This window comes from Gigantopelta aegis, chromosome 10 (assembly GCF_016097555.1).
Source record: "Gigantopelta aegis isolate Gae_Host chromosome 10, Gae_host_genome, whole genome shotgun sequence".
NCBI lineage: Eukaryota > Metazoa > Mollusca > Gastropoda > Neomphalida > Peltospiridae > Gigantopelta > Gigantopelta aegis.
The window spans coordinates 63,373,273-63,393,558 of NC_054708.1; the positions used below are offsets into that span (position 1 = coordinate 63,373,273).

A 20,286-nucleotide genomic window follows, 5' to 3' on the forward strand; every position below is an offset into this window, starting at 1 on the left:
GGCGACAGCGGGTTTCCTCTCAAAAATCTGTGTGGTCCTTAACCATATGTCTGACGCCATATAATCATAAATAAAATGTGTTGAGTGCATTGTTAAATAAAGCATTTCTTTCTTTCTTTCTTTCTTTCTTTTTTTCATTTGCTTAATTAATCAGCCACCTGCCTTACCTAGTCTTTAAAAATGTGTAATACAGTGTATTAATAGAATGTGGATTTTCTTAAACCATATTTATTTCCAATGTTAGGAACATGACTGATATTTCATGTAAAATTTATTTTTATTTCATAAAAGATGTACACAACAGTGCAGTACATGTAGTTCTAATAATTCGAATCCTTTATGCAAGGGGGCAGGACGTAGCTTAGTGGTACAGCGTTCGCTTGATGCGCGGTCGGTCTGGGATCGATCCCTGTCAGTGGGCCCATTGGGCTATTTCTCGCTCCAGCCAGTGCACCATGACTGGTATATCAAAGGCCGTGGTATGTGTTATCCTGTCTGTGGGATGGTGCATATAAAAGATCCCTTGCTGCTAATCGAAAAGAGTAGCCCATGAAGTGGCAACAGCGGGTTTCCTCTCAATATCTGTGTTGAGTACGTTGTTAAATAAAAATTTCGTTTATGCAAGTTCATATGTATTCTAACTGACTGTATAATTAAAAAGTTAGATTGTTTTGTTTAACGACACCACTAGAACACATTGATATATTAATCATTGGTTATTGGATGTCAAACATTTGATATTTCTGACTCTTAGTCATCAGAGGAGACCTACATATAATAATGCAGCAAAGGATCTTTTATATGCACTTTCCCACAGACAGGAAAGTGTATAACAGGGCCTTTGACCAGTTGTAGTGCACTGGTTGGAATGAGAGAAAAAAACCAGTCGGCTGAATGGATCCATCAAGGTGGTTAGATCCTGTGATGCAAGCACCTCAAGCGAGTACTCAACCGACTGAGCTTAATCCCGCCCTCAACTGTATAGTCAAACGGTTTGTGCAAACCAGTTACAACCAGTTACAACTGCTGACCAGTGACAAAATTCTATTCAATTCTCAACAGTTTACTTCCAACAGAAATTAAAAGACTGTTAACTGTAAATTGTTCTTGTTGGTGATATACTTTGTGCAGTAGTATTGTAATATTCTTAAAATGTGACTTAAATGTGACTTACTAAAAAAAATTTTTAGTACACATTGAGTGACTTTATGGCCATATTTTTTAATAAGCAATAATCAGAATTTAGCTATTCCTCTCATTATTTTTGTCACAACGTTTAACTATATTAACATAAAATAAATCGATTTTTGATTGGTGGAAAGTTTGTGTATCACATTCTGTGTAACAGCTGACTGGTTTTGCAAGGAAGTAATGGGCCATTGGTTACATATGTTAGCTTCTGTTTGGATTTTGTACTTGATATGAATCCAGGAAGTTGTCACAGTGTTTATAACTGAGTGGTTGATATTAATAATTATCTATCAGTAGGTTAATAAGAGTACATACCGTAATTATTAAATTGTAATTTTACATTTAAAATATGAAGTAAGTTTCTTTAGTGACATTTGATCTGTTATGAAGATTTTTTTTTCATTGACACTGAAAATTTATTTCTTTCAAAACTGCTATGGCACTTATTAGAAAACATAAATGGTTTGACTTAGAACTAATAATACCTGTCGTAACCACCATTGTATCCTCTTTAATCATCTGTTTACATTGGAAACAAATCTAGCAGGTCTATAGTAAGAATAACTAAATTAAAGGTCCACAATCATGGCACATTATTAATAGACAGTATATAAAAAAAAATACATAAAGATTACATTATTAACCATAAAAACCAAAAATACCACCCCAATTATTAATAAAGCGACTTTTTGTAAAACGCTCAGGGAAAAAACACTGATCCAGTCGATTTGACCTGCATCTGACCTGTGACGTAGCATCAGGTGAATTCCACTCATTCATTAGTAGGTTAGCATGGCGACAGCATGTAATGATTCTTCGGAAAATAGCTCATTCTTATCGGATATTAGTTTGGACATTTCGGACTTGTCGCTTTTGTTTATTTATTCTAATGCTAGCTTGATGGGTGAGGAAGAAGGAGAAAATCTGTTAGGAGTACATCCCTATCAGTTTGAACCATAGTACACCAACGATGATCCATCGAGCCAAATGCGGTCAGCCTATTTGCAGCACGGAGCCCAGACGTCGCCCCAGAGACAACAACAAAGCGCGAATGTTAATGCTGAGGTGTACATTGTTCATATTTGGCACAAATATACACCTCAACTCGATGCATTTATATATGTTAAAAAAGTAAATGTAGGAATCCCATCTTGACGGTCCTTTCCAATACACACGTGTTCGGTTTAAGAACTGCTTCCGTGCAAACAATGTCGGTTTGTCTTTCGGAAAAATATGCAAACGTTTTTTGCCTTTAACTGCAGCTTTTGTACATCCATACAATGTACACCAAACAATGGTTCACCATGTTTCACATTTGAAAGATATCTTCAAAATAATATTCCAAACATATAATTCAATTCAATAGAATAACATTTTCGCGTTTTAAAAATACACGTATTCCACTTCCATGTAAAATGACCGAAAGGCTGCGAATCACCCATTCATGTTATGCCGGTTAGCGCATCACGGGGTCACGTGACTCGACTCTTGGAGTGCAGAGGCTTTTTGGCAAGCGATGGGAAAAACACAACTTTTTATTGCGAATATATTAAAAATGGGTAAATGTTTTTAAATTTGTTTTATTGATACTTCATATGTATTGTAAAAGGTATACATAGATACCAAACAATAGTGAATTATGTTTTTGATAAATATAGACCTTTAAAAATTATTAATCTGCCCTGAACAGACAGCTCCATTAAGAATAACCAATTTAACCACTAACCATTAACCTCTATCCAGAACAGACAACTCCATTAAGAATAACCAGTTTAACCACTAACCATTAACCTCTATCCAGAACAGACAACTCCATTAAGAATAACCAATTTGACCACTAACCATTCATTTCAACTTATTTTCGTGCTTATAGCCAATTAAGGTTCAAGCATGCTGTCCTGCCCACTGAGTCGTTAAAACTCGCTCTGGGTGGGAGCCAGTACCGGGCTGCGAACCCCGCACCTACCAGCCTGTAGTCCGATGGCTTAATCACTGTGCCACTGAGTCCAGTTAAACCCTTCAGTTGCTCCCTCTTTCTCAGTTACTAGCTAACCATTAAACTCTATCCAGAATAGACTGTTCCATTAAAAATAATCAAATTAATTTCTAACCACTAATATCTCCCCAGGATAGACAGCTCCATTAAGAATAACCAAATTAACCATTAACTATTAACCTTTGCCCAGGTAAGACAGCTCCATTATGGATTACTAATCCATAACTATTAACCTTTGATAGACCAAATTAACCACCAACCATCAATTGCTACCCATGATAGACGTCGTCATTAAGGAAAACAAAATTAACTACTAATCATTAATCTCTGTCCAGGATAGACAGCTCCACTGAGGATATCCAAATTAACCAGGACAGACTGACAGCTCGGATTGCATTAATTATGACTGGATTAAGATAAAAATATTAATTTTGGAGATACAACTTTTTATTACAAGCACAAATAAGTTAAAATTCATAATCAGTCTGATGGACTAGCTGTGACACCAGACCTGTCAACCCTCCCGGATTCCGCGGGAGTCTCCCGGTATTTGATCAAATCTCCTTTCTCCTGTGCGGGAGACAGTTTCTCCTTTTAAATGACATTTTTGTAAGTATAAAAAAAAATCGATCCTCTTTTGTCAAAATAACAGAAGGGAAGTAACTCTGCCTTTTTTTCTCATTCGGCAAATGTCGACTACTTTCGGCTTCTGAGAATGTAACAGGCCGAATTGTCCCGACTGTTTAACCTTTGCCGAAGTGAAAATTGTGGGATAGCCTATTTATATTGTTAAAAAAGCACATGGAGTTTATAAAATGACATGTAATTATAATGTTTGTTGTCATCGTAATGGCTACAAACGTGTTGCCGCTAATTCAACAGGCTGTGTATTGACATTCAGTGTTGCCATATAAAAAAAAAAAACTATCCAATTTAGTTCTAATAACACCTCTGAATTGTAAAATGTCTTCCCACTGGATTACATAATGCAACTATGACGAATCTGAACTGCCAGACTCCGAGTTGACAGCGATACACACGATGCATGTTAAAATCACATGTCACAGCAAGACAACGAAAAGACCAATTAACTGTATAAACATACTTGTGTCAGTTAATTTTGTATGTTTGTGCAGTAAAATGTTGGTTATAAGGGTACACTTCAAGAAATTATTTTTGTACAATTAAAAAATGTTGTGTTTGACATTGACATAAAGTTACTCACGGAAATGGGTATAATTCCGGTATATTTCACACGATGTCCGTAATGAGGTTTTACTTATGATTAATGAAAATACAATGTTTATTGCATCATTATAATGATTTTAAATAAGTACCACGCCACCGTTCCTCATTATAGTAAAAACTGAATATTAATTTATAAGATTTATATAAATTTGTCTTTGGTACTTAGGTACACTAACCACAAATGATAATGTAACGCAACCTGTAATACCGTAAATGTACTAATTAAATTTTTTATTTCTTGTTCATGTTCTTAACATTTTTGGATAATATTTTTTTTTTTTTTAAATATGTATTAAATCATAATAATATTTAAACTTTAAAAAAAAAAAAAAAAAAAAAAATTAATATTTTTTTTTTTTTTTTAATGCCAAGATCTAAGGTTAAGAAGTATATATGACATTATAAAGTATTCATATAACTTATTGTAATAATGTTTTTTTTTAAATCTAGCGATTTTGGGTTAAATTGTGTGAATTTAAAAATCTCCTGCTTTTTGACAAAATCTCCTGCTTTTTCAACACACACCTCCTGCTTTCTCTTGTCTAAAGGTTGACAGGTCTGTGTGACACCTCTGACAAATGTTCTAGATACTACCACTGAACTGAGTCGAGTGTACACAAAGTGTTTATTCGGCCCAGCCATCTGAAGAATCCCGCTTAAGACCCTGTGAAGTAGTGTTTTATGGAGCTGTTCATGCTCTTAATCACACCACAGAAAAGATAGATTAACTTGGCACTGGCTGCTAGATCAGAATCAGACTTATTGTAAGACTGTGGTGTATCAAAGTGAGTTGGAAGCTGTTGTTGACATGGCCTAGTTTTAAACACACAAAAATACACATAATTATGTGGTCTTTATGGAATAATGGAAAGAAAAGGAATGTTTGTTTAATGATGCTTTACAACATTTTAAGCTATAACTATTTGGTATCATAACATATTATGTAGCTAGATTGACACGTAGGCAAAGGAGATAGAATGAAGAAACTCCCTGTTACAAAGCCTACTCCTACCGAAAACCAGTAAATGATCTTTTATATGCACTTTCCCATAGACAGGAAAAAGCATACCATAGTCTTTGATATATTAAGTCGTAGAGCACTGGTTGGGATTGGAGAAAACCTCAAGTCTATCGATGGTGACCTATCCTACAACCCATTGCAACTCAGATGGTTACTGCCATTGAGCTATATATCACTCAACATTGGGCCCAAAGTTTCAGGTGAAATCATTTGCAATTAGTGGTACATTTACTTAACTACATGTAGTTCTGATCTTTTTGGCAATGTCAATACATAGATACAGTCACAGTGGTCTTCTTGGTATTTGTTTAAGGTGGGAGAAATTGAAGACCAAACATATTATATCTGGATTGAGTTCTTAATGGGGACTTTTAATAACAGTAATAATTATTTACCTTCACTTGTGGTTTGAAACTTCCTGTAACTTGATCCATTCCAGTGCAGAAATTGAAGGTTTGTGAAAGAGATTTTGATGTGCTAGCCTGAGATATGCACTAACATGACATAAAGATTCCTTGCTACTAAGTGAAAAATGTAGCAGATTTCCCTTCTTAGACTATATAGGGGTAGGACATAGTCCACTGGTAAAGTATATAACGCCATATAACTGTAAATAAAATGTGTTGAGTGCATCGTTAAATAAAACATTTCCTTCCTTCATTGTATTAGGGGTATGAAGAGCACTGAAAACAAGTTGTTCTTGTTTGGTGATTTTAGAACAGCCAGCCCCCAAATACATACATGTATGAAGTGGTTGGCCCAGTGTGGCGTGTTCACCTGTAATTAATTCTAGTGGAATACGTCTCAAGTGGCAGGTACCTACCAACAGCTTGACAGCAGATGACATTTATACCACAACGTTTCTTACACATTTTTTTTTCTTGTCTGTCTCTCTTTCTGTCACACATTTATGGCCTGTTACCTACCAGTTTCCGGGTGTACATGCAACACAGGTTGTGTGCGTGCGTGTGTGTCCTTTCTGAGGTCAACAACAATCTCAAAATTACACATGTATATTACAGGGTGTTCTTTTATGTTTAAAAGCAGGAGGCTGTTTAACTAAAGTAGGTGGTTGTGTTAAGCACCTCCCTAAACACTGACATTAATCTGTATTGCAAGTAGCGGGCACAAATATCACAGTTTCCAGGTGTGTGCAGTATGTGGTGCGTGTGTCCTTTCTGCTGTCAATGACAAACCCAGAAATACATGTATTCATTTGTATTTTGAAGTTGGAGGCTTCTTACCTAAGATAAACTTTTAATTATGTTAAGCACTTCAAATGATTAATTACGGGTAAATTGTCTGTTATTTCTTAAATAAATATTTTCTTTTTTCTTGTGCATTTTTAGTCAGAGGCCTTAACACAGAATAAGGTCTGTCTGTCTGTGTATCTGTTTGTCTGTCTGTCTGTCTGTCTGTCTGTATCTCTTTCTGCCATTCATTCATTCTTTCATTTTAACTACTTTTCGTGCTTATATTCAATTAAAGTTCAAGCATGGTGTCCTGGACACGCACCTCGGCTATCTGGGCCTGGCTGTCTAGGACAGAGCGTTAGCGGTTAGTGGTTAGTGAGAGAGAAGTCTGTGTAGTGGCCATGCCGGTAATTGTTTTATACAGTCAAACCTCTCAAAACCGGACCCTCTGTAAACCGGAATTCCCTCAAAACCGGATGTTTTTCGTGGCCCCCTTTTAAATATCAGTACAGAATAGAACCTCTCTAAACCAGATGCCTCTTATAACCAGACTTTTTCGTTGGTCTCAAGGGTGTCCGGTTTAGAGGAGTTTCACTGTATATTTACCAAAGGTTCAAGCAAGTAAGCCGTGAGCCCAGGTGTATATAATTCAAAGGATGGAAGATGGCTGTTATACAAACTAGTCAACTGGCAAACAATATGCACAGACATGCAGTGCCTGATGCTGGTTGGAGATTAAGTAATACCTGTACTTCAGACATATGTAAGGTAATCCAAGAAGAGTACGTTTTGGTGTTAACATCGGAAGAGTCCCATCTGCAGCATTCTTATACACTAGGTGCTGTCAAAACACTCTAGATGGTGTAGACATGTGAGACTTAAATTGGAATAGTTAACACCCTAATGAGTTTAATTTACACCTTTTGAAGACAGTAATTTAAGATGTAATATTCTTGTTAACGTACAAGTAAAAGAAAGGTGAGTACTCTTTCAACCTGTCTTCATCTTTTGTTGAGTTATATAACTTTATTTTCACTTGTTATGACAGTTGTCAGTGTTGTTGTTTTCTAGCAAGATAAGTATGAATATAGCAGATAAATTAACCTATAATATGACAGGATTCAAATTCTATACTGTGATGGGGCTTACTCCCATTTGGTCGAATTCCCAATTGGTCGAACTGGTAAAACAACACTAGATATGGTTCAATGGTCTTACTGACATGCATGTTGTTACCTCAGTCATTATAATGAACTGTTCCAGATTATTTGGAAACCAATTATTATTGTATAGATGGTATAGATATCGCTTAATGCATAAAGTATGCAAATATGACAACTATCGAAATAATCCATGTTCATTATATACACAGGTAATCAGGTAGTGGTTTATAACAGATGAGTACTTATTTTTTTACCAATTGGCATTTCGACCAAATGGGACGACACCGGTTTTGATGGTAAAACCTGGCACGTCCTGTTTAACACATTCTGAATAATCAATAAAAAAAACAATATCACGATGGGATTAAGATACCATAAATCTTTGTAGCATATCTTAGGTATCTTATAAGTTATATCATTATTATTTAGACTGTAGCTGATTAACTGTGCATCATTAAAAGTAGAGGCATAACCTCGTAATTAGTCCCCCCAAAAACCAAGTGTCTACTTACTCAATTTTTATTCAAATTTGACATGCTCTAGGTTTTACCATTAATAAGAACAAGCCTCGGTGGTCTTGTGGTTATGCCATTAGACATAAGGCTGATAGGTACTGGGTTTTTAGCCTGGTACCAACTCCAACCCATAGCGAGTTTTAACGACTCAATGGGTAAGTGTAAGACCACTACACAGATTTCTCTCTCACTAACTATTAACAACTAACCACTAACCCACTGTCATGGACAGACAACCCAGATACCTGATGTGTGTGCCCAAGACAGCATGCTTAAACCTTTATTGGATATAAGCACGAAAAAACATGTATGTTGAAATGAAACACTGGGTGTAATTGTGGACACTTTTTGCAAAACCACATGATGTGAGTGCCTTATATGAGAAACGCTGATTGTACAGCAACTGATGAAATCATAATGTTTTGTCTTGTCACTCGTTCCAGTCAGTGCACCACGACTGGTATATCAAAGGCCGTGGTATGTACTACCCTGTCTGTGGGATGGTGCATAGAAAAGAACCCTTGCTGCTAATTGAAAAGAGTAGCTCCTGAAGTGGCGACAGTGGGTTTCCTCTCTCTCTATCTGTCACAATCGGGTATTATCATATGGGGCACTCGATCATATTGAGTGGCATCACCTTAAGAGTCCTACCAACTGACATAGTGGACTTGTTTGTGTTCCTGTGCTAACCAGAGGCCCACAACTAATACATGAAAGGCTGTGGTATGTTCTGTCCTGTCTATGGCAAAGTGCTAATATCCGGAATCAATAGCCTGTGGTTGGTATTAACATGCACATTCAGAGCAAGCTGTTGTAGTGCACGCATGTTATGGACACAGGTGTTGACTTTCGTCGGCTCCTCCATTCAGGTCACGCCTGTGTGATTTCCTTAATTTTAACATGCTTACTTTGAATGTGGCCTTTATGAACCGGTAGCAGTTTTCTTCTCAGAACAGCATTCTTAAACACTAATTGGATATGAACATACAAATTTTATACTCATAGCCATAGATATTATAAAAATAAACCTTGCTTGAACCACCAAAATATGTATTTCCTATAACATGATTTAATATGAGTTGTTAAATGAGGCTAATCCCTCTACAGGTAATGACCATAGCCTACAATCTGCTGGTACTTTGTGGTACCTTTGGGCACCTGCAGTAAACATTTCTACTGCGATAATCAAAGTGACATACCTGTGATCCGTGTAATATCGCCTGGCTGGTAGGTATTTATTGATTTCAGCTCAAACAGGTAGGTTGGACATTTTAAACTTGTCTATTTTTTGACCAGGTATCTAATTCACAAAGCTCTCTTAAACTCTAAAGCAACATTGTATCATCATTGCATTTCTTATGGCATTGCACTGCGAGATCGTAAAGTTGTGAGAATTGAGTGAATTTCATGTAAGCTCCAGAAGGTTTTTTTAATTGTGTATACCATACTCATTCCGGGATATAAATTAGTGTTTACCAGCCTTGACTTAATTATAACCATGCATTGATCAACTGAGGCTGCATGGTCTATGTTCTGAGCACCTGGATTTTGTAGGTAACTATTGATTAACATTTTTGAAATTGCAGATTGTTTTAAAACTCTATGGAGGGTGCACAGTCTGTCTGGGATTGATCCCTATTGGGGGACCTATTTTCTCGTTCCAGCCAGTGCAACATGACTCGTATATCAAAGGCTGTGGTATGTGCTATCCTGTCTATGGGATGGTGCCTATAAAAGATCCCTTGCTACTAATGCAAGTCTTAGAGATGAAACCTGCTACATTTTTCTATTAGTAGCAAGGGATCTTTTATATGCACCATCCCATACACAGGGTAGCACATACCATGGCCTTTGATATATCAGTTGGTGCATTGATATATCAATTGATATGCTTGTTAGAATGAGAAATAGGCCAGTGGACCCACTGATGGGGATTGATAGTAAAAAAAACTCACCATGTAGGAGCCAGTACTGGGATACAAACTCAGTACCTACCAGCATTATAAGTCTGATGGCTGAACCACTGATGTCAGCCAAATGAGGACTTTCTCATGATTATCTGATAAACCTGAGGCAAATACATGTACTTTACCATTCCAGAAAAGGAGGGAAAAAACCTTCACTATATGTGGAAGCCAGTATGGGGATTGAACCCAGGACCATTGAACCAATAAGACTAACACTGCAAGATTATTTCTTTTGATCCTGAAATATACCTGACATCTCTGCTTTACCACTGCCACAAAGTAAAAAAACCTTTCTTATGTGGGAGCCAGTACCTACCAGCCTTATAAGTCTGAGAAAAAAAGAAATATTTTATTTAACAACGCACTCAACACATTTTATTTACGGTTATATGGCGTCAGACATATGGTTAAGGACCACACAGATATTGAGAGAGGAAACCCGCTGTCACCACTTCACGGGCTACTCTTTTCGATTAGCAGCAAGGGATCTTTTATATGCAGCATCCCACAGACAGGATAGCACATACCACGGCCTTTGTTACACCAGTTGTGTAAAACACAGAGATCGGCCAAAGAAGGACTATTTCTTTTGATCCTATGATAAACTAAAGGCAAATTCTTTACCATTCTTGCAAATGAAAAAAATCACTGTATTTGGGAGCCAGTATGGGTGTGTGAACCCAGTACCTCCCAGTCTCAAATCTGATGGCTTAACCACTAAAGAACTGATACCACTGAGGGTACTGCTCTTTTTGTATCCTTTTTACCCCACTGAGGTCAATGCTTCACCACTCCTGTTAAGTCAATCTGGTGAGAAAGTCATGCAGAAATGTGCAGAATGGCGTTGCAGTGGTTGAGGTGCATCACTTGGTGTGTAACCAGGAAAGACTGGAGTGGTGCAGAAGAGAACAAGTAAACAAGGGCTATGTACTCTTTAAATATATATTCAAACACTCAGGCTGCACTCTCTCGGTCCCCCACAGCCTCTGGTGTTTGGTGACACCTGTCTAACATGTCATTAATACCTGTTTACACATTCGCTGATTCTCTATCGTTACATGCACTATTGTAACAGGAAAGAAAGAAAAGGAATATATTTGTTTAATGACACCTCAGCACATTTTTGAAAATGGCTTTCTGTTGTCTAATTTGTTTTTCCCAATACTTGGTTGATAGGGAGGGAGAGAGTGACAGCGAGATAGAAGGGGGGGGGGGGTGAGGCAAAGAACTGGAAGAGAGAAACGGAAGGGATGGAGAAAGAGAGATGGACAAAAATGACATGGATAGAGTCAAAAAGAGAGGGGGCAGAGAGATAAAGAGGGAAGACGGAATTAGGAAACCTGTTAACACTAATACAAAGCAAGGGATCTTTTTATGTACTTTCCTATAGATATACCACAAACCTTAATTGGCCAGTAATAGGGCACTGGTTGGAATCGGGAGAGTGGGAGAAGAGGTTAAGTCTACCAATGGTGACTGATCCTGTGACAAATTGCACATCAAGTAGCTACATCCCACCCCACACTATAGTGACCGTAATTGTGATGTAATATATGTTATAGTAAATAGTATAATAAACTACATAATTAGCTTCCCTCTTTACAAATTTTTTCTCTCCTAGCTTTTCATATTTGATATTACATACACTGTCATGCAGCCGCATAATAAAGGTGTAATATACACCCGTAAGGTATAATAAACTCATCTAAGTTCGTCTACCTCAAGGCGGACACTGTGCCCTAGCTTTTTCACACATACAATATCATGATATTCAATAGTACGGTAACAGTAGCTGGAGTGTATCATTCAGGTGTTAATGTTACCTTGTCACGTGATATGATAGACCAGTCTAAGCAGACTTTCTGTCCCAGCTTTTCATAGATTTAGTTTAAATCTAGATACATTATTAGGATAACTAGTATTCAGAATGTAATAAATGTGTTATGTCGTCTTATCAAATACAGTGATATGATGGATGGTTTAAAACAGTTTTGCATTATGTGCATCAGAAGGACAACAATCAGTAGAACCTTCTTTTTTTAAATTTTGACTGGGAATGGATGGTGACAAAACAATAGGTAAGCACCCGAATTCAAAATTGACTGGCTTAATGCTCAAGTAGTTTGCTGCTACACAATGAACTAGATGTATATCATTTTTGTAATAATTATCACACATTTGACAATTAAATTACTAGCTTCTTATTAAACACCAAATTTTTGTGGAGTGACAGGTTTACAGACATATATATGTAGGATTTTATTGTGTGGAATTCATTGGGGTACTTTTTTAAGTGGACATTAACAAATTAAAAACAAAATTGTTTTAACCTAATATTTTTGTTAACCATTTTCCCCATGGGGATGTATGTACACATCACTCCACCCAAATAATGCACCTGCTTTATAGAAAACAGGTAAGAAAAGGACAAAGGACAAGCAGAATCCACCCTGGTGTGACAAAGTAAATACACCCACACACTGGCTCATTAAATGTAGAGTGTTTGCTTCAGGTATTTGGTACCCAACCCATCAACAACACGGACGTTTTAAGAAATGTTTTGACAGGGTGAGCGGGTATAAAATTGCTTCAACATTGGTTAGGGCATCCATTAAATTAGTTGAGCAATCAAATTTTCAAACCCTGATTTTAAAGACATTTAAACACGTCAAGAATATTTTCACCTTGCACAAAGTTCACAAAAATGGCTGGATGGGCATGTTTGGTTCTCTATTTTTTCCCCCAATTTCTCTGCGTTAAAAACAAATAGAATTGTCACCCGAAAATATTATTAGTGTAACAATATTTATTGTGGTCATGTTGAGAATTAGCGTGAGATTGTGAAATAGTTCACCAAACATCTTGTAATTGTTCACCTTGTGGAAATCTCTCACAAGCGACACCTCTCGTGGCCGCCCCATATTTTGTGATTACCTGTAACAATCCTCAGGTGTTGTCCAATGTTTTCAAACACTGGCCATGTGTATAGGCCCTGTCGTGTTGACCAACGCTGGGTGGCACCCACTTTTCACTGTTTGTTTGACCTTATCAAAGGTTTACTTCAACCTTTATAGTCTTGTTAGTAGTGATAAAAGAAGAAGAAAAAAGGAAATGGTTTATTTAATGACGCACTCGGCCATTTTATTTATGGATGTATGGCATCAGACATATGGCTAAGGACCACATAGATATTGGAAGAGGATACCTGCTGTCGCCACTTCAATGTGAAACTATTTTCAATTAGCAGCAAGGGATCTTTTATATGCACCATCCCACAGACAGGATAGTACATACCATGGCCTTTGATATGCCATTTGTGGTGCAATGGCTGGGATGAGAAATAGCCCAATGGGCTCACTGACGGGGATCGATCCCAGACCGACCGCACATCTAGCGAGCTTTACCACTGGGCTATATCCTGCCCGTGTTAGTAGTGATAAAAGATTGTGTTTTACATAAATGAGTGTCTCACCCTCTATAAAACTCAGCATACTGTACATAGTGCCAGTGAGATTTTATGTTTTATAATTTAAATATTAAGGTACATGTATTTATTTAAATGTTGTTTGCAGATGGTAATATATATGTTAATTATGTAGAAATGTAAAATAGGTAATATAATCAGCAACATATTTATAGGTTAAATACATGTACTTTGAAACATACAGGTTTCAGTTTCAGAAAAGCACTAAACAGAAGACAATGAACAAGTTATCGGTTATTTTTTTACTTTATTTTTTTTATTATTATTATTCTAATTTTTTTAAATAATAATTTGACAGCCGTTGATGAATAATTTTTTTTTTTTTTCCCCAAGGCGGGGGACCAACTAAACCTAGCAGCTAAAAAATGAAGTAAACAAAAACTTTTGATAATGCAAACCTTCACTCCTTATAATATAGGGGGTGGGACGTAGCTCAGTAGTACAGTGCTCGCTTGATGTGCGGTTAGTCTGGGATCGATCCCTGTTGGTGGGCCCTTTGGGCTATTTCTCGTCCCAGCCAGTACACCACGACTGGTATATCAAGTGGTATGTGTTATTCTGTCTGTGGGATGGTGCATATAAAAGATCCCTTGCTGCTAATCGAAAAGAGCCCATAACCGTAAATAAAATGTGTTGAGTGTGTCGTTAAATAAAACATTTCCTTTCTTCCGTATAATTTAATCACCATCTACCATTTTTGTTAACAGCAGTTACACTTTTAAAGCGACTCTCTTGAGTTTGTTACCACTGTAAAATGTGTTGAGTGTGTCGTTAAATAAAACATTTCCTTTCTTTCGTATAATTTAATCACCATCTACCATTTTTGTTAACAGCAGTTACACTTTTAAAGGGACTCTCTTGAGTTTGTTACCATTGTAATATCTTTACGAATAACAGATCCTTTTTTGATAACAAAAATTACATATTACAGATATTTTTTTTTCTTTAGAATATCAGTATCTGTATAAATAGATAGATAACTAGTTTAATGTTACCACTAGGGTTTCAAACACACCCATCCAGAATCCAACCTCTGATAAGATCAGTGTTTGTTGTGGACCTAATGTTTATAGTAACTCAAACCACATTTTACCTTCCATGACTTTTGTACACACAATAAAATATATATTGCAAAGTAAAATGAACAATGACTGTAGTAAACATTAGCACACAATCACAAACACTGAATACACAGACACTGGTATTCTAAACAAATTTTAAAAATTTAATATGTAATTTTAGTCACCAAAAAGGTTCGAGGCAGGATGTAGACCAGGGGTAAAGTGTTTGCCTATTGCACGGTCGGTCTAGGATTGATCCCCATCAATGGAACTATTGGGCTATTTCTCATTCCAGCCAGTGTGCTACGACTGGTATATCAAAGGCCATGGTAGGTGCTATCCTATCTGTGGGATGGTGTATATAAAAGATCCCAAGGTTGCTACTAATGGGAAAATGTAGCAATTTTGTCTCTAAGACAATATGTTTACAATATATTACCAAATGTTTGACATCCAGTAGCCAATGATAAGTAAATAAATAGTGTTGTTAAACAAAACAAACTTTAACTTTTAACCAAAAGGACTCTATTAGTTGGAAACATCTTAAAATGGCTGCAATCTCAGGACAGTCCTTTTAACGTCACTTGTAGTAATAGAAATAGGGAAGGAAGGAAGGAAATGTTTTATTTAATGACGCACTCTGTGCACCATCGCACAGACAGGATAGTACATACCACAGCCTTTGTTACAACAGTTGTGGAGTACTGGCTGGAACGAGAAATAGCCCAGTGGGCCCATCGACGGGGATCAATCCTAGATCGATTGCACAGCATAGAAATAGGGAGCAGGTGTCTTTAAATATGTTTACTGTTATATAGTTGTCTGTGGAAAAGCTTGTAGGATCAATACCACTTACCTTTTTTTTCTTTTTTCTTTTTTCTTGTTTTTTTAGTCATATATACATGTATCTATATTAATTTCAATAAGGTTTCACTTATATGTAAAATTGTTGTAATATATACCATACTAGTAATTGTTAAAATTATTTTATTATATCATTTGCATTAGTGATATTACAATATCTTCAATTTTTATATTCACATAATATGCTGCCAACTATATTTTATTAATGCTGTTTTATTGGTTATTTAATTTGATATACATTGTGCCACAGTTCCATTAACTGCTAGAAACATTACCCTGGGAATATGAAAATGTGTATTGCTGGCAGGTAGCCATGACTTGAGGTTCATAGTAATTATGATAATGATGTCATGTGGTAAGATTTATTATGCAAAAGGCCATGACCTTGAAATGACTGCTTCTTGACCCATTACCTACATATATGGTACAGGGTTTTATGTTAATGGTATAATAGATAATGTTGACTTTACCTGTAGTATTGATTTCAGGAATTTATATGTTAATATTTTACATACTGAATAAAATGGATTGACAGGATTCAGGCTGCACATTTTTATTTCTGTGAAAGCTTTAAGCTTTTTTTTTCTTTTAACTAATGTATTATAGGGTTCTTTATTTGATACTCCTACTCCAACTCCTATTTTTACATAATAAAATAAATCTGGATCATATAAATGAACCAGTCATTGGCATTGCATATTTTAGATCAGTCATGTTACCTTTTTAGTTAAATTACAGCAATGATTAAAATCTGGATCATATAAATGAACCAATCATAGGCATGGCATATTTTAGATCAGTCATGTTACCTTTTTAGTTAAATTATAGCAATGATTAAAATCTGGATCATATAAATTAACCAATCATTGGCATTGCATATTTTAGATCAGTCATGTTACCTTTTTAGTTAAATTACAGCAATGATTAAAATCTGGATCATATAAATGAACCAATCATAGGCATGGCATATTTTAGATCAGTCATGTTACCTTTTTAGTTAAATTATAGCAATGATTAAAATCTGGATCATATAAATTAACCAATCATTGGCATTGCATATTTTAGATCAGTCATGTTACCTTTTCAGTTAAATTATAGTAATGATTAAAATCTGGATCATATAAATTAACCAATCATTGGCATGGCATATTTTAGATCAGTCATGTAACCTTTTTAGTTAAATTATAGCAATGATTAAAACTCATGTTTATTAACTTCAGATGTTTGGTGCTTACGTGTTTTGTTTTTTTAAGGTTTAAAAAAAGATTGTTACCCTCCTGATGTGCATATATAATGTGTACAAATTAAAACTGTCTATCGAGGGAGACTTCTCAGTCCCATCAACTCATTACAGAGGATTAAAAAATTATTCATTTTATCTATGTACTACATAGTAATGCTGGTCAAGACTGCAACAAAATATTTACTGAAGTTAAATTGATAAATATATTGTCTAATGAACCAGTTAGAAAGTAAAATTGATAACCATTTTTGACATTCTTTTGTCAGTTTTGTTTGATCAGATTTTCAATATTCATAACTAGCTATGAAGTTTTTTGTGTTTACTTTAGAAATCCAAAATGTTATAAGAAGATATCTTTCATGTCTTAAGTGTAGCTTTTTTTATTTATTTGCTTTATGAAAACTGAAATAATTGTATTTTATCTGGTATTTATTGCGATATGTGGCATATGTTTGTTTTGTTCGTGTATGATACCACAGTGTATGTATGAGAACTATTTGTACAGTCTGTGTTGAATATGGTTAAAACAAACAGGTACCAGGCCAAGCCAGCCTCTTGCTTCATGTTTATGGCTTGTATCAATACAATGTTTGTATTAAGCAGTGTAAATCAACAACAGTGTCTTTCAAAATGCCAAGGTTTTGTTTTTTGGACTGGCTGCCACTGAATTGGCGCCTAACACAATATATCATGGAATATTTTAAAGATTCTTTATTAAATAACATGTACATGGGAAGAGGATTTTCAAAGAATGGTTTGAATAAGACATGTTTGTTCAAATGATTTACTAAAGAGTATTAGAGATATTGTATGAGAATTTGTTTACATTTTGTCTGTATAGGACTGTGAGTATACATGTATATGATTTTGGGAGTTAGTTTATATTGATGATAATGAAAAATCCTTTTACGTTTTTCAGTTATTTTGTACACATTTTGTTATATTTATTGTTTATGAAATATAATGGGTTTTTTAATTTATTTATTAATTTATTATTTTGAAATTACTATGGTTATTGGTTTCCAAAACTGCATATATATATCTCATAGTTCAGTTATAGATACCCCAATTCAGTATAAATAAAAAATGTTGCAACATTTATCCACCTTGGTATAGGGTTTTGTCTTCTTCCATTGAGCATTTGAAATCACAGTTGGTATGCACGATATGTGCTGTCTTGTCTAGAAGAAAGTGTACACTAAACACCTTGTTAATAATTTAAAATTAAAACACAGTGACTCTATATATCTGACATATATGTAATAGCTGCCAATTGAACAGTTTGTAATGTGTGGTTTAGAAATATTCCTTTTCTGCAGGTGATGTATCATGACTATTTGTATATGGTTTCACTGAGCTAATACAATTAAATTACGGTATGAAGATACAGCACTTATACATTATTTACTTCTTGTGCATTTAACTTGGAACAATTTTTATATACCGGGTATATACATTTAAGTTTTGACAGTCGAATTATGGGAATATGTGAGCATGTACTACTTTAATTGAACTAAAATTATTCTTGACAGTTACTATTATTGCTATGTTTAAAACCTCTTTTTTTAAATTAATTTTTAATTTTATTCCTTGTCTTTTTTATATTTCAGTCAAGTTTATATGAAAATCATACAGACTCAAGTCTCCATGAAACTGACACTAAATCAGAAGTGAGTATGCAATTAATGATATCTTAGCTCTAATGAGTCGGTCCTGGATGTTTTCCCAAATATTAAAACAAAAAATTAATTCAAATCTAACTGAAATGCCTGTATACATGTAGTATTATAAAAACCCAACAAATATATGAAGAGTTTCATCGCAAAAGGCGATAAACGCCATACTAAAAACCATTGTTCGAACACCACTCAGACACTGTTCACACGTAGACAAACGCAAGTTCATATTCAGTTTTCAGCAAAACGCGATATGCTTGTCTAAGGATATATCGCAGATTGCAGAGAAACTGGCGTAGTGTTTATGGTGGTTTGGAATAAAATATTTTTAGAATTGTGTATAGTGGCGTTTATCGCATTTTACAATGAAATTCTTCATATATATTCAGTATGACAGGTGCAGTATCAATAGTACCAGTAATTAGATGCAGTTTCATTAGCACAAAGAGCAAAATAATCATACCAGACTAAATTATTACTACTGTGAACTCTTTGTCTAAATGGATTCAAGTGGGTGGGCAGATATATGTTATTGCAGGTATACATTCAACATTTGAAATGGTACGTAATGGAAAGAACAATATGATATATGTATGAAACTTGGTTTATAGTTGCACTTATAAACATCACAATGCATGTTAAATGTTTTTTTTAAATGTTAATTAAAAAAAAAAAAATTAAGTTTTATTTTAATTTTTTATACCATGTATTGAGATGCACATCTATGGATGCAACTGTCAGTGACATCAAATAAGTTTATGGTAGGCAAGATATTTAATTCAGCAGAAGAATTCTTGTGGGTTTTTTTTTAGAAGCTAATGCTCCATAGTGCCTTGTTTCAGAACTTCTTGTTGAATGAAGTGTTTGTTTTCCTGTTATAAACTTCAGAGAAATGTCTGTAAAGATGTTGACACTCCATGTTGACAACACAAACAAGCAAACACATGAGGACAACAAAACACTGTTGCCCTCATCCCAGACAGGGCAAAATTCAAGTCTTTTGTGTCCATAAGATGTTTGTTGTTATACGTCTTTGTCGTCTTGGATAAATCTAATAAAACAAATAGAAAATGTTGGATCAGATTTTGTACGAAATGAGTCGAGCAATCATTACTGTCATTTTTCAAGATCTATGATTGTTAGTCTCATTGATCATTTAAGATATTTGTGCTTTCAGCCATATTATGTAAATATGTTTAAGTTAACACAGCATGACAAGCATGTTAAACATTATATGATTGATGACTCACATGATGTTCTTTTTTTATCTTGTTGTCAAAGCCTCAAAGATATAGACATGTACATGTAATATATGTGTAATATGTTATGCTTGAAGCTATATAATGTACACGTACACCTTTTTTAACCAGTCATATAGAATACATTAAATATGGCCTCTTTTAAAATACAATTCATTGCTTGATAATAGAGGTGTCTGGTTAATCAAGTTTAACTGTACTTATATCGAACAATAACAGTGCTCATTTACATTGATCACACTTGTCATAAAGTTCTTTTAATACTTTCCCTATTCACTTTTCTTTGATCTTTTATGTGGTGGTATTACAAAAGTAGATGTACCTAGATTATATAGGAACATAGCCTTTTTGATAAATTGGAGATTTCTATTTAGTCCATAGAAAGCTTTAGTTATTTTTCATATT

The 20,286-nt window shown here is 35.1% G+C and overlaps 1 protein-coding gene across 2 annotated transcripts in view; it reads left to right on the top strand.

Annotated features, from left to right (window-relative positions):
- Window positions 1-20,286, top strand: part of LOC121382528 — a 79,949-nt gene that overhangs the window by 20,857 nt on the left and 38,806 nt on the right. Inside the window, exons 1-2 of one of the 2 annotated variants that reach the window (XM_041511987.1) lie at window positions 12,228-12,372; window positions 18,557-18,616. Coding sequence is in view for 1 of the 2 variants with exons in the window: in XM_041511986.1 (XP_041367920.1) it covers window positions 18,557-18,616 (60 nt within the window). In the remaining variant the exon portion in view is untranslated. Of the gene's footprint in view, window positions 1-12,227; window positions 12,373-18,556; window positions 18,617-20,286 lie in introns of those variants that run through there. The other variant, XM_041511986.1, reaches the window with a different exon arrangement.